Source organism: Schistocerca serialis, chromosome 12 (genome assembly GCF_023864345.2).
Source record: "Schistocerca serialis cubense isolate TAMUIC-IGC-003099 chromosome 12, iqSchSeri2.2, whole genome shotgun sequence".
Taxonomy (NCBI): Eukaryota; Metazoa; Arthropoda; class Insecta; order Orthoptera; family Acrididae; genus Schistocerca; species Schistocerca serialis.
The window spans coordinates 105,839,812-105,851,664 of NC_064649.1; the positions used below are offsets into that span (position 1 = coordinate 105,839,812).

The 11,853-nt window shown below is 48.4% G+C and overlaps 1 protein-coding gene across 1 annotated transcript; it reads left to right on the forward strand.

The window, feature by feature from the left end:
• The first annotated feature begins 578 nt into the window (after positions 1 to 578).
• On the forward strand, positions 579 to 3,982 carry LOC126427969 (piggyBac transposable element-derived protein 4-like). The gene is made up of 3 exons (XM_050089856.1): positions 579 to 714; positions 1,544 to 1,954; positions 2,367 to 3,982. Exons 1-3 carry the CDS (start codon positions 579 to 581, stop codon positions 3,980 to 3,982), a joined length of 2,163 nt encoding a protein of 720 aa, XP_049945813.1.
• Positions 3,983 to 11,853: the final 7,871 nt, after the last annotated feature.

Sequence of the window (11,853 nt, forward strand, 5' to 3'; positions counted from 1 at the left end):
AGAATCCGAAAGCTCTTGGGCTTTCACGTGCAGCCAGAGACTCTCCCCCCCACCTGGACACGAAGCCACAGTGCTTCAAGTGCCATGAGGAAGGGCATGTGGCAAAGCACTGCCGCAACGCCGCCAGGAGCGCCAAGTGCGGACATCACCATGACACCCGCACCTGTACCAGCACCAAAGACGTCCAACCGACGTGCGCCCGCTGCGGCGGTGAGCACGTTGCTAACTGGCGCGGATGCCAGGCCTTCAACGGCCGAAATCCCGCCACAGCACAGGAAACGGCGCCCCAGGCAAAGAGGCGACGCCGCAGAAGAAGGAGACGGCAACGTCCTGCAGCCGCTGCGAGCAACGGAGGGACAGAGGCAACAGCGAGAGGAGAAGGCAACGTATCAGGAACAACGGCGGCACCCGGAGGAGAATCCACGACGGCCACTGCTTAAGTGCGGCCGCCTTCCCCCGCCACCAGTGGCAAAGGCGGTGGAGGGGGGCGGCGGCGCGACGCAGCGTGTCGGAAGACGGCGGCGACAGCTGGTCCTGACATCGACTCGGCCCTCCAGGAGGCGGAAACAAGATTCCGTATGGTTCTCCAAGCGGAGATAGAGGCCGCCTGCCTCACTCTCCGTGAATCCCTCCACCGCAATACAAACAAGGAGACGAAGGCGGTGCAGACGTATGAGCAGCACAAGGGCGACGGGCCGGCAACACACCCCAGTCGTGAACAAGCCACACAAACGGCCTGGCCGAAGAGGATGACCATCAGTTGAGCCACACAAGCCTCATCAGAAGTCAAAGGAGCACCGGCAGCACAAAAGGACACTAGCGTCCAGACCAAGGAGTTAGTAAATCACTGTGCCTACCTTGTAGACAACGAAATCCTGGACGTCACCAACCCGAACTTGGCCGACCGCGATGAACACCAAATGAGCTTCCTGCAAAGTGGGGAGCTCATAAGAAGAAATGCGGAAGTCCGAGAGAAGAAGTACAGAAGAGAGCAATAGATGGAGCGCGACAGAAGACGCGAAGCCGCCCTTCGGCCGAGCCTGCTCGGTCGATGGCCTCATCCGGCCCCCCAACTACGACGACTGGAGATGATGGTGTGGCAGACCGCCGTCCGGAGGAGCGTGCTCCCCCGGCGGCCCCGTCTGACACGCCGCCAAGAACGACCCGGCCACCGTCCACGGATTACGACATGGACGACGTATCTGGCGAAGACGATATTATAGTGCACCACGCACTTCCGGCCGACGAGAGGGCGCGAAGATTGACGAGAGGGCGCGAAGATTGAAGACCAGCGCGCAGCAACGCCCAGCAGGCGAGCGGCGCAAGAGGTCTTACACAACCACAGCAACCGGCGCCAAAAAGACGCCCAAGAAGAGGAGGCAGATCGCTGTCTCAACAAACGGGGGCAGACGACGCGCCCTACCAGACGACAGCGGTGCTGGATCGACCTGGACGACCGTCACGTCGAGACGTGCGGCCAGACCAAGGACGACGCCTTCACCGCCGCCCACATAGACCGCAAACTGTTTTGGGGCACTTGCAGTCGAAGAGAAGACTGAACAACCTACTTCCGAGCAGTCGGCGCCCACGGCCGCTGCCCAAGCAGGCCGTTCAACTGAAGATGAAGAAGCTGACCCCACCACCGGACGGTCACACCGGAGGCCGCCACCCATACTCTTCAAGGTGGCAGAAGACTACAAAGGGTTCCTGCAGCTCGTGAGGCAGTGGACGACTGCCGACTTCACCTTGCGAGCTGCAACAGGGAACCTTGTGCGGCTACAAGTCGCAAACACGGAAGACTACATCCGGGTGACGAGCGAGGCGTCAAACCAGGGCCTCCACTGGTGCACACACGCCGCCGTCCCCGAGCGACTGCTGAAGATAGTCTTTAACACTCTAAGCGCCAAGCCCGTAAAATTTACGGGCCTGGGATCGCGCGAAAATCACCAAGCCCGTAAAATTTACGGGCCGCTACATTTAATTTCATTCAAAACACTGCAACGTTATTTCTACGGGTTTGGCCAGCGCTATACGTTTTTCAGATGTTTATTAACAAAATGCGTCCATAGATGTCACGGCAGCGCTGTAATTCATGTTAAAACTTATCTTTGCGTTCTCAGTCTGTATATCATTCAGTTGTTTGTCATCATGTTTCGGCGCGGTTTATCAGACGCAGAAATTGCGGATTTGATCAATCATAGCGACACTCTGGATAATGTAGAGAGTGATTCAGACGATTCTGAATGCAATGGTGTGTTTGAAGGTACGTATTTCCGAATTTTCCACGTAATTGTGCAGTACGCACATATCTGTTGAACATGTGTAAACGATGTATGTAGTTACACATAATGTGATATTCTTTTTAGAAGACGAGATTGATGACAGTTTGTCTTCAGATGAAGACGAGAATGATGTTGAAGGTGTTGCTTCAAATCCAGCAGCTGTGCCGTATCCGAAAGACAGTGAGTGGACTGCAGTTGACACCTACCGACCTCTGCCTGTCAACACGACACCCAGGCAGATACTAGTGGATATTGATGAGTCGAGTTCTGTACTGGATTGCAGTAAAGTGTTCCTTACTGACAGTGACGTAAATGAACTCAAGAGACAGACAAATTTGTATGCATCACAGACAATACAGAAGAAAAGAAGAGGAAATAATCTGAAGCCCCATTCAGTTTTGAGTTCGTGGAAGCCAGTGACTATAAGTGAGATGAGGCGTTTCTTGGGTATTATTTTCCACATGTGTGTTTCGAAAAAGCCCAAAATTGCGGACCATTGGAGCACTAATCCTGTTCTTAGTTGTAACTTTTGTCCCCATGTCATGAGCCGTTTGCGTTTCACTCAGATACTGTCATGCTTGCATCTTGTTGACAATTCAAATCAGAAAAAACCAGGCGAAGATGGATTTCATCCACTTTACAAAGTTTTGCCATATTATAATAATTTGAAGGAGCGATGTATCCAGGCATATCGTCCCTCAGAAAAAGTGACAATTGATGAAGGAATTTGCCCATTTCGAGGTCGTGTGAGTTTCCGTGTTTACATGCAAAATAAGCCTCATAAGTATGGACTGAAAGTATATGCTGTTGCTGAAGCCAGTAGTGGCTATGTTGTAAATTTTGAAGTTTATGCTGGTAAGCATATTGTTGACAATTCTTCGTCTGCGGTTATTTTGCGATTGTTGTCTGACAGCAGCTTGCTGAACAAAGGCCACACTGTGTATTTAGATCGATTTTATTCCAGTCCAGAGCTATTTCAGCAACTGGCAGAGAAAGGCACTGGAGCTGTTGGTACTGTGAACAAATCCAGGAAAGGATTGCCTAAAGATTTAGTATCTGCTAAGCTGAAAAAGGGCGAAATGTCTTTTCGGCGTAAAGATAATGTATTGGCAATGAAGTGGAAAGATAAGAGAGATGTGTATACATTGTCTACAAGGCATCAAGCAACATTTGGTACGCATACTAAGAGAAATGGGTCTGTAGTATTGAAACCACTTCAGGTACTTGATTACAACCTCAATAAAATTGGAGTGGATATTGGAGACCAACGCCTGCAGTACAATCCGTTCCAGCACAGAACTGTGAAATGGTGGCGAAAATTATATTTCCATTTGCTGCTTATGGGAGTATCAAATGCATTTTGGCTGTACAATGCAGTGCACAGGAAGAAAATTACAATAACAGACTTTATAACAGTGCTTGCAGTTCAGCTTGTTGAAGACGACACACTTGAATTCATTCCAAGAAATGAAGGAACTGTAGGTCGGCTAACAAAGAGACATTTTTTGCAGCACATACCTGCAACTACTAAGAAGTATGCTGCTCGTGTGTGTCACGTGTGCAGTTCCAGGAGCAAGAAACAGAGTGGCAAGGCTTCTCGCAAAGAGACACGATACGAATGTGAACAGTGTGGCGTTGCACTCTGCCTGGAACCTTGCTTTAAAATTTTCCACACTAAAAAACAATATGATTCTGTGTGAAATTTATATGTAATACTGTATACTATCAGAAACATGTAATGTAGTGCCACAATTTTGGTTAAAAATAAATCACAATTGTATTCCCTTATTCGTATGACTTTTTCTAAATTCTTAAAACATCTAAGTGATTTCTATAACTGTAATTCTGAGTGAAAGAAACTACTTTACAATGCACAGCTTTAAGGTAAAGTAGAAATGTGCAGCTTCAAGATGGTACCAAATTTGCCACAATCCAAACAGTAGATTTGATGCAGTAATTTTTTTAATATTGGTAAAATTGCCCGGTTTCTAGGGACGGGTGCATAAAATAGGCCTGGTACAGAGAGTGTTAAAGGACTACCCATGGCAGCTCAACCCGAGCTGCTACATGAATAACTGATGGAGCTTGACTTCCGCGTGCGCAATGTGACGCGCGTGAAGTCGCACGTCAGTCACAAAGAGCCGTCACTTCTGGTGATCGCCACCGATACACCGGAAAACAGGCGGCCCTACCAGGTGACGAGGATGGCCAACACAAAGGTCACGTGGCTCGCCACTGCTCCTTCCCCGAGAAGTGCGTGAAGTGTGCCGGGGCCCACGCCAGCAGACTGTGTCCGCTACCGCGGTCGCACGCGCCCAAGTGTGCGAACTGCAGCGGCCCACACGTGGCGAGCTGCCTGCTGCTCCTTTTCTGACTTCCTCACTGTGAGGACGTTCGTGTGGAAGTTTGTGGCCTGTTGGCCTTTACTCCCCTGGAATGTTGATGAATCTTCTTTCTTTACTTGTAGGTTTTTCTGTACTGGCCAGGAGTGCCGATGGCCTATTTCTTGACTTTGTCGATATGACGACTTTTCTTCTTTTTCTTCTTCTTACTTGAGGGCTCTCCCTCGGTTGGGATAGTGGATATAGTGTATCCAGCTTTCTCATACTCTCCGTGGACGAGAGCAAAGATGACGTAGCGCATTTGCCACTCTGTGAAAATTGGGAAGGAATTGATCAGCTCGTAATCCTCCTTGGAAAGACCAACAAGGCCTTCTGGATACTCAACTGGTTGGTGTGGGGGTGAAGGTTTAGAAAGGTTAGGAGGAACGAAAGGATAAGGGTTGTCGTGGTGGGGATATGTACCATCGCGAAGCGATGCAGCTATCTTCTGCGTCACAGCGCTTGCGCTGTACATGTCGGGAAGCGGGAGGAATGGGACTTCCTCCCACCCTTCTTCTTGCGCTTCTGCTTCTGTGTCCGTCTTGGGCAGTGTTGCCTCCCCTTCGGCAGGCTCGTCGGTCTGCGTGACCACCGTCGCAAACTTCTTCTCTCGTGGAGGAGTCGTCTGGCTGGCGGTATCGACCGCTGTGGCGGAAGCTGCTTTGGCTGAGCGAAGCTCCTGCGTCAGCTCAGCAATCTGACGCCGAGCCTCGCCCAGTTCCGCCAGCATGGCCGCCCTCTCTTCCGCCATGGCGGATTTGAAGGCGGACATGGCTTCCTCCACGGCGCCGTTAAGGCGCCTGGTCACGTCGTCTTCTGTGCAAGTGACCACCTCTTCGTGTGTGGTGGTCACTTGCTTCTGCGCCTTCTTCTCTGGTCCGCGCCAGTTTCTTCTATAGGCGCAGGAGCGGGCGTTGGCCGCGTGTGCGCCGCCGCAGTTGGCGCAGGTACATGGGGCGTCCTTCTGCTTCTTGCAGTCGCGTGTGTCGTGTGCTTGCGCACACTTCAAGCACGCGACTGCTCCGCTGCACTGCTTAGCGACGTGGCCAAGCTTTTGGCAGCGAAAGCACTGCGCTGCAGTCTTCCTCTTCTTCTTCCCGGCTGGTCCTGCTAACGTGAGCAGCAACTCCGCCAAGGCAGCAGCTTTGCGTCCCCTTCCGCGTCCCGACATCTCCAGTAGCAACAGCGACAATCAGCTAACGTGTACTCTCCGCGGCGTGAGCGGGAATGCGTGGCGAGCTACCGCGGCTGCGAAGTTTTCAAAGCCGCAATAGCTCGCCAAACCGGGCAGCAGGCCACGACGACTGCCGACCGCTCCCTCCGCCGTCCGCGCCCAGGCGCAAAACCGGCGAGGCGGCCGGCACACGCAAGACAGACGCCGGCAGCCAATTCTGCCAACTCCGTCCCCACTGAAGGGGGCAACAGAAGCCGGCGCATCCGCGTTGGAAAACGTGCGCGCGAGTGCACACCCGACGACCAGCGCGCCTACCACGTCCAAGGGAAGGCGCGCAGAGAAGAGCACGCATCGACGGGAGGCGAAAGGCGTGGTAACGCGCCAGCCGCCTCACATCACCCAGCAGCAACCAGCCAAGCCGCTACAACAGCAGCGCGTGAAGGAGGGCTGGCTGCAGCAATTTCAGCACTCTCTGCGGCAATCGACAAGGTAACACACCTTGCCGACACGTTGCAAAGAGTGGCTGAAACAGTGATGACCGCCTCACCGGCGGCTGTCCAACAGACGTCGAAATAAGGTGCTTCCAACGCCGTCCGCGCCGGGAGCAGCGAAGTCTGCTCTGCAGACACTGGGTGGGCCCATGACAGGCCGACACCAAGAAGTTTAACAAACCTGAGAAGGGCCACAAGAACACACAAATGAAAGAGAAGAATTAACCATGCCAACAGTAAAAAGACCTGGAGGCAAAGTAGGTTAAGCCTACTAGGACTCCGCCAACAAGGGTCGGGGGGGCCCCTGCTGAAGCCCGGTTCGTTTTTGGTGTGGCCAAACACCGCACACCGAGTCGTCGCTCCGGCAGCGAGCAGAGATGTGGGCACGCCCGGAGTTCAGAGGATCGCTCAGCAGAGCAATGGGTGTGGCGTATCGCCGTTCGACCGAGCCCGCTCGGTCGACGGCCCCATCCGGCCCCCAACTACGACGACTGGAGATGTTGGTGTGGCAGACCGCCGTCCGGAGGAGCGTGCTATGGCTGAGATAGCAAAATCCTTTTTCAACCGCAAGTTAACAATCCTTGCTCACGGCCCACATAGGCGGTTTGCAATCGAAGCAGAATCTAGACCCCCCCGATCCAGGCAACAATCCTTTTCCCGACCACCAATCCTGACATCGATCCCCCAACCCTAAGCCCCCAAACTTCCCACCAACCGACTGCACAACACCCGGAAGACGGAAGTGCTGCCAACTGAAAATAAAACTACCATCGCCTTCCTAAACGTGAATGGGTTCAACAGAAAACAGCCTCTAGTTGAGCGATTGGTTAGCACAAACAGCATTTGCCTAATAGGACTCGCCGAAGTACGCGCCGGCCCCAGCCCCTCCAACTCGCCAGGATGACACAGCACAGAACACCACAAACGCGAGCAAATAGAGGAGGAGTGGCGGTCTTCCACAGCGCCGACTTCCCCGCTGTCAGAGTCGACCCACCACCCCACTTAGCAACCTCGATCTCATAATACTGAGGGCAAACAGCCCCTATTTGGGTCGCCTACAAATCGCGACAGTATACATCTCCCCCCAAGACCGCTTCCCTACAGACCTGATAACATACCTCGTGTCCAAAGGAGAATTCATCCTAATGGGGGACTTCAACGCGCGCCACACTGCCTTTGGAGACTCAGCCACAAACACCAGGGGCGTCTCACTCCTAAACCTACTGGTTAGCCTCCCTATCATCCGCCTCAACAATTCAGCTCCCACCCTGATAAACTCACGAGGATACTCAATCCCTGACCACATCCTCTGCTCAGTAAAAGTAGCTAACCGCTGCTCGGACTGTACCATAGGCGACAGTGTGGGCAGCGACCACCTTCCCTTATTATTCAACACAACCACCTTCAGTACCTTCAAACCGCCCATAGGGACAAAAACCATAAGAGCAGAAAACAAGGGAAACTGGAAAAAATTCGCAGAAATCCTTAAAAACGAACTTCCACAAACGCCAATTTCGGACGAACCTGACTTAAACATCCACAACACAAAAATTATAGAAGCATTTAACGAAGCGTATTGTGACAGCATCCCCCTTATCAACATCAAAGAAGGAACCATTAAAATTGCCGCCCATATCCTCAACATCATTAGGGAAAAGAGACGCACATACAGGCAATTCGAGCAGACTCTCGACCCCTCCCTAAGGCGAGAATGGAACCGACTAAGTAGGCAAGCCAGATCTGCTCTACAGCGCTGGCGAGCGGAAATATGGACAGAAAAGTGCAGCTCTCTGAACCCAAAAGAACCACGAAAATTCTGGCGATCCTTTAGGGACATAACAGAACTAAGTCACGCTCCCTCAAGCCCTGCTCTTCTACTAGAAGACAATATCATAGCGGACAATCCAGGGAAAGCGGAAGTATTCCGCGACTCCCTGGCGCTAGTGCACTCATTCCCCGAAGACCCACTGTTTGACAATCACCATGCGGAAAACGTAAACAACCTCGCAGAGAACCTATCCCAACCCCCAATAGCACCCACCAAAGACCAGTCCGATCTTACCCTCCCCATCAGCGACTCAGAGATAACTACAGCCATCAAAATAGGGAAAAACGGAGCACCAGGACTAGACGGCATCCCGCTGAGACAAGTCAAGAACGCACCTATACTGCCTCTCCTCTCCTCCTTGTCTATCCTGTTCAACGCTGCCCTCTCCCTAGGAACAGTCCACAACAGTGGAAACACGCGAAGATCACAATGATCCACAAATCAGGCAAACCCCTCAACCGTCCGGACTCGTACCGACCAATTTCCGTTCTCCCTGTTACGGGCAAGCTTTTTGAACAAATCATCAACGCACGTATAACCAAATTCACAGACAGACACAACCTAATACCCGCGGAACAGACAGGCTTCTGTCGGAACCACTCTACAACCGACTGTATAGTCAGAATTACAGGCCATATAACTGAAGCCCTAAACAGAAGCGAGTGCACTATTCCTAGACATCGAGAGGGCATCTGACAAGGTGTGGCACTGGGGACTCATATACAAACTTTGGACTTGGGGATTCCCACCCCTTATCTGCAAACTAATCCGTAATATCCTCTCCAACCGGAAGGGGCAGCTAACAGGAGGAGGAACTCTTATCTACCCCCTGGAGGCTGGAGTAGCACAAGGGGCGGTACTATCCCCAACCCTGTATAAACTGTGTACTGCCGATATACCAAAACCCGAAATATGGTGTGAAGGCCTCGCCCTTTACGCCGACGATACCGCCTACTGGTGTTCCGGTACCTCAACAGACACCGTCCAAACCCTCGCCACAGACTACACAAATAAGCTCGAAAAATGGATGTGTAAGTGGAGACTAAAGCCGAATCCCACCAAAAGCCAATTCATCCTTTTCCGACATCTCTGCCAAAAACGAAACCAGACCCCCAGACTCCCTAAAGGTAACCCTGCGGAACGAAGAAATTCATCCAAAAAACAGCCCGATATCTTGGTATCACAATGGACTATACTCTAAGTTGGCAACCTCATCATAGACAAAGCGCGCGCCAGTAGATAGGAAATGTATGTTCTGGCTCAATTGTCAAAATCAGTCATTTAAAGCCATTTTTTATGCTATTTTTAGACCATTTTACATCGAAATCAGCTATTGTTCATATTTTTACTATGATACAACCACAAAATTAGGGAAATGCATAAAGTGTCTCTTTTAGATAGTACTATATACATTTATACAACATTTATAATGGTGTTGAATAATAAAAATATATACATATATACAATTATAGATGGTGTTGGTTAATCTAAATATATACATATATTATAAATATAATTTGCGAATATTAAAATAAACATAATTCATTAAAAGTAAATTTTAAAATAATATGTAATTATATAAATAGAATAAATAATATTCCCATTAAATATTTAACATAATTAAAAACTAAATTAGATCCTTCTTTAATATTTAAGAGAACATTTGATTCATCTATAATTTTATTAATTTGTTCTGTTAAATAATCTTCTAAATTGGTTCCAATATATATTCTTTCATTGTTAGTTTTAAAATTTAATTCTCTTTCATTACAATTACAAATAATTATGTTTACATAATATATACAATATTTACAATGAACTATAATGTCCAAGTGGTAATGTATTTATTCCGTCATTCAGAATGTGTCTTATCATTTGCACTTAATGCTATTTTATTTAATTTTACTGTATATATTTCATGTTTATAGCTTCTAATTAAATTCATTGATCTATATAATTCACTATTATTGAATAAGCAGTCTTTATAGTCATCGAACCTGCGCCGACATTTCGAGAAGTACCTAAATATGATACACTTCCTTAACTCTTTGGAGCACGGTGGTATACATAGTATACCACCTTTTGAAAATTTTCTTGGCTCTTTGCACAGTGGTTTAACTGCACGACCACCACTCTAATATGCTCACCTAGTTCTCTACTTATCAGACAGATGGCACTCACTGCCTATAAGGAATCAGTTCCCGCCAAGAATTGCATAGATTACAACTGTGAAAGCTGCGTGCTGAGTTGTGCATGGTTTTTGCGTGTGAATAGTGGTTTATAACGAATTTCTTGTTGCGCCTGTGTTTTTTCCATATCTTGGACGTCACAGCTACGGTATGAACCCATGTATACATTCATATGCACAATCTTCCGTTATTTATATACAATTTATTTTGGTGGTATATTATTTGTACCACCGTGCATGTAGCAGTATTCTATTGCATTTCGTTTCCTAGTATAAAATTCGAAATCCTCCGCTACAAAGTTTAGTTTTTAATTGTGTTGTGACTTATTTTAGCTCTTTCTCCATTTTGTTTTGCTTACGTATTCTTTACTTGGATTCAGGCTGTTGTTTGAAAATGAAAATGTCAAGAAGAGGCTTACGAGATGAAGAAATCGAACGATTATTGTGTGAAATTCCATCAGACGAGGATTCCACTGTTGACACCACAGATGACGAATCTGATTATGAAGCAAGCATTGTTGCGGAGGCTATTGTGTCGTCTGAAGGCGAAGTTTCAGAGAGCGAGGAAGAAAGTGAGTCCACTCCGCCAAAACGCGCTGCTGACACAGCGCCAACTTGGGGACAACAATTCAATGCTACCTCAGGAATGCAGTTCGACAGTGAATCAGGACCAAGTGCTTTTATTAGGGACATTGATGATCCAGAACCTATCGATATATTCGAAAAAATATTTCCAAAAGAGCTAGTTGAGCTAATCGTTTTCCAAACAAATTTATATGCGACGCAATCTGGCAAGTCTTTCACTCCAACAACTGACAATGAAATACGAACTTTCCTGGGAATCAACATTTTGATGGGTATAAAGCGTATGCCAGCATACAGAGACTACTGGTCTAGTGCCCCAGAACTTCATGATCGTTATATTGCATCTCTGATGGCAGTAAATCGGTTTGGATGGTTACTGAGGAACATTCATCTGAATGATAACACATTGCATCCAGAAAAAGGACACCCAGGTTATGACAAACTGTACAAGCTGCGACCAGTGATCAAGATACTATCTGAATCTTTTTCCAAGTGTTACCAACCCAGCAAACACCTAGCAATTGATGAGTCAATGATCAAATTCAAAGGCCGCAACAGTATGAAACAATACATGAGAGATAAACCCATAAAGCGTGGTTACAAAGTGTGGATGCTGTGTGACAAGACCTCTTACAACTTGAAATTTGATATTTACACCGGAAAAGTAGGTGACACAGTGCAAACAGGCCTTGGGGAGCATGTAGTGCTGAGTTTGTCCTCTGAACTCGTAAATAAAGGCCATTATCTTTATTTCGACAACTATTTCAATAGCTATAACTTGTTGGCTGGTTTACAGCAGAGAAACATATATGCCTGTGGGACAGTTCAACCAACAAGGAAACATTTACCCAAATTAAAAACAGACAAAGAATTAAGCAGAGGTGAATTTGACTGGAGGGTCAGCAACTGTGGCATCCTCTACTT

Coding starts and splice junctions, on each gene's coding strand:
- LOC126427969 (XM_050089856.1), top strand. CDS start 579: ATGGTTCTCCAAGCGGAGATAGAGGCCGCCTGCCTCACTCTCCGTGAA. Junction 715..1,543: donor GCCGGCAACACACCCCAGTC/GTGAACAAGCCA, acceptor GGGCACTTGCAG/TCGAAGAGAAGACTGAACAA. Junction 1,955..2,366: donor GCGCGAAAATCACCAAGCCC/GTAAAATTTACG, acceptor TATTCTTTTTAG/AAGACGAGATTGATGACAGT.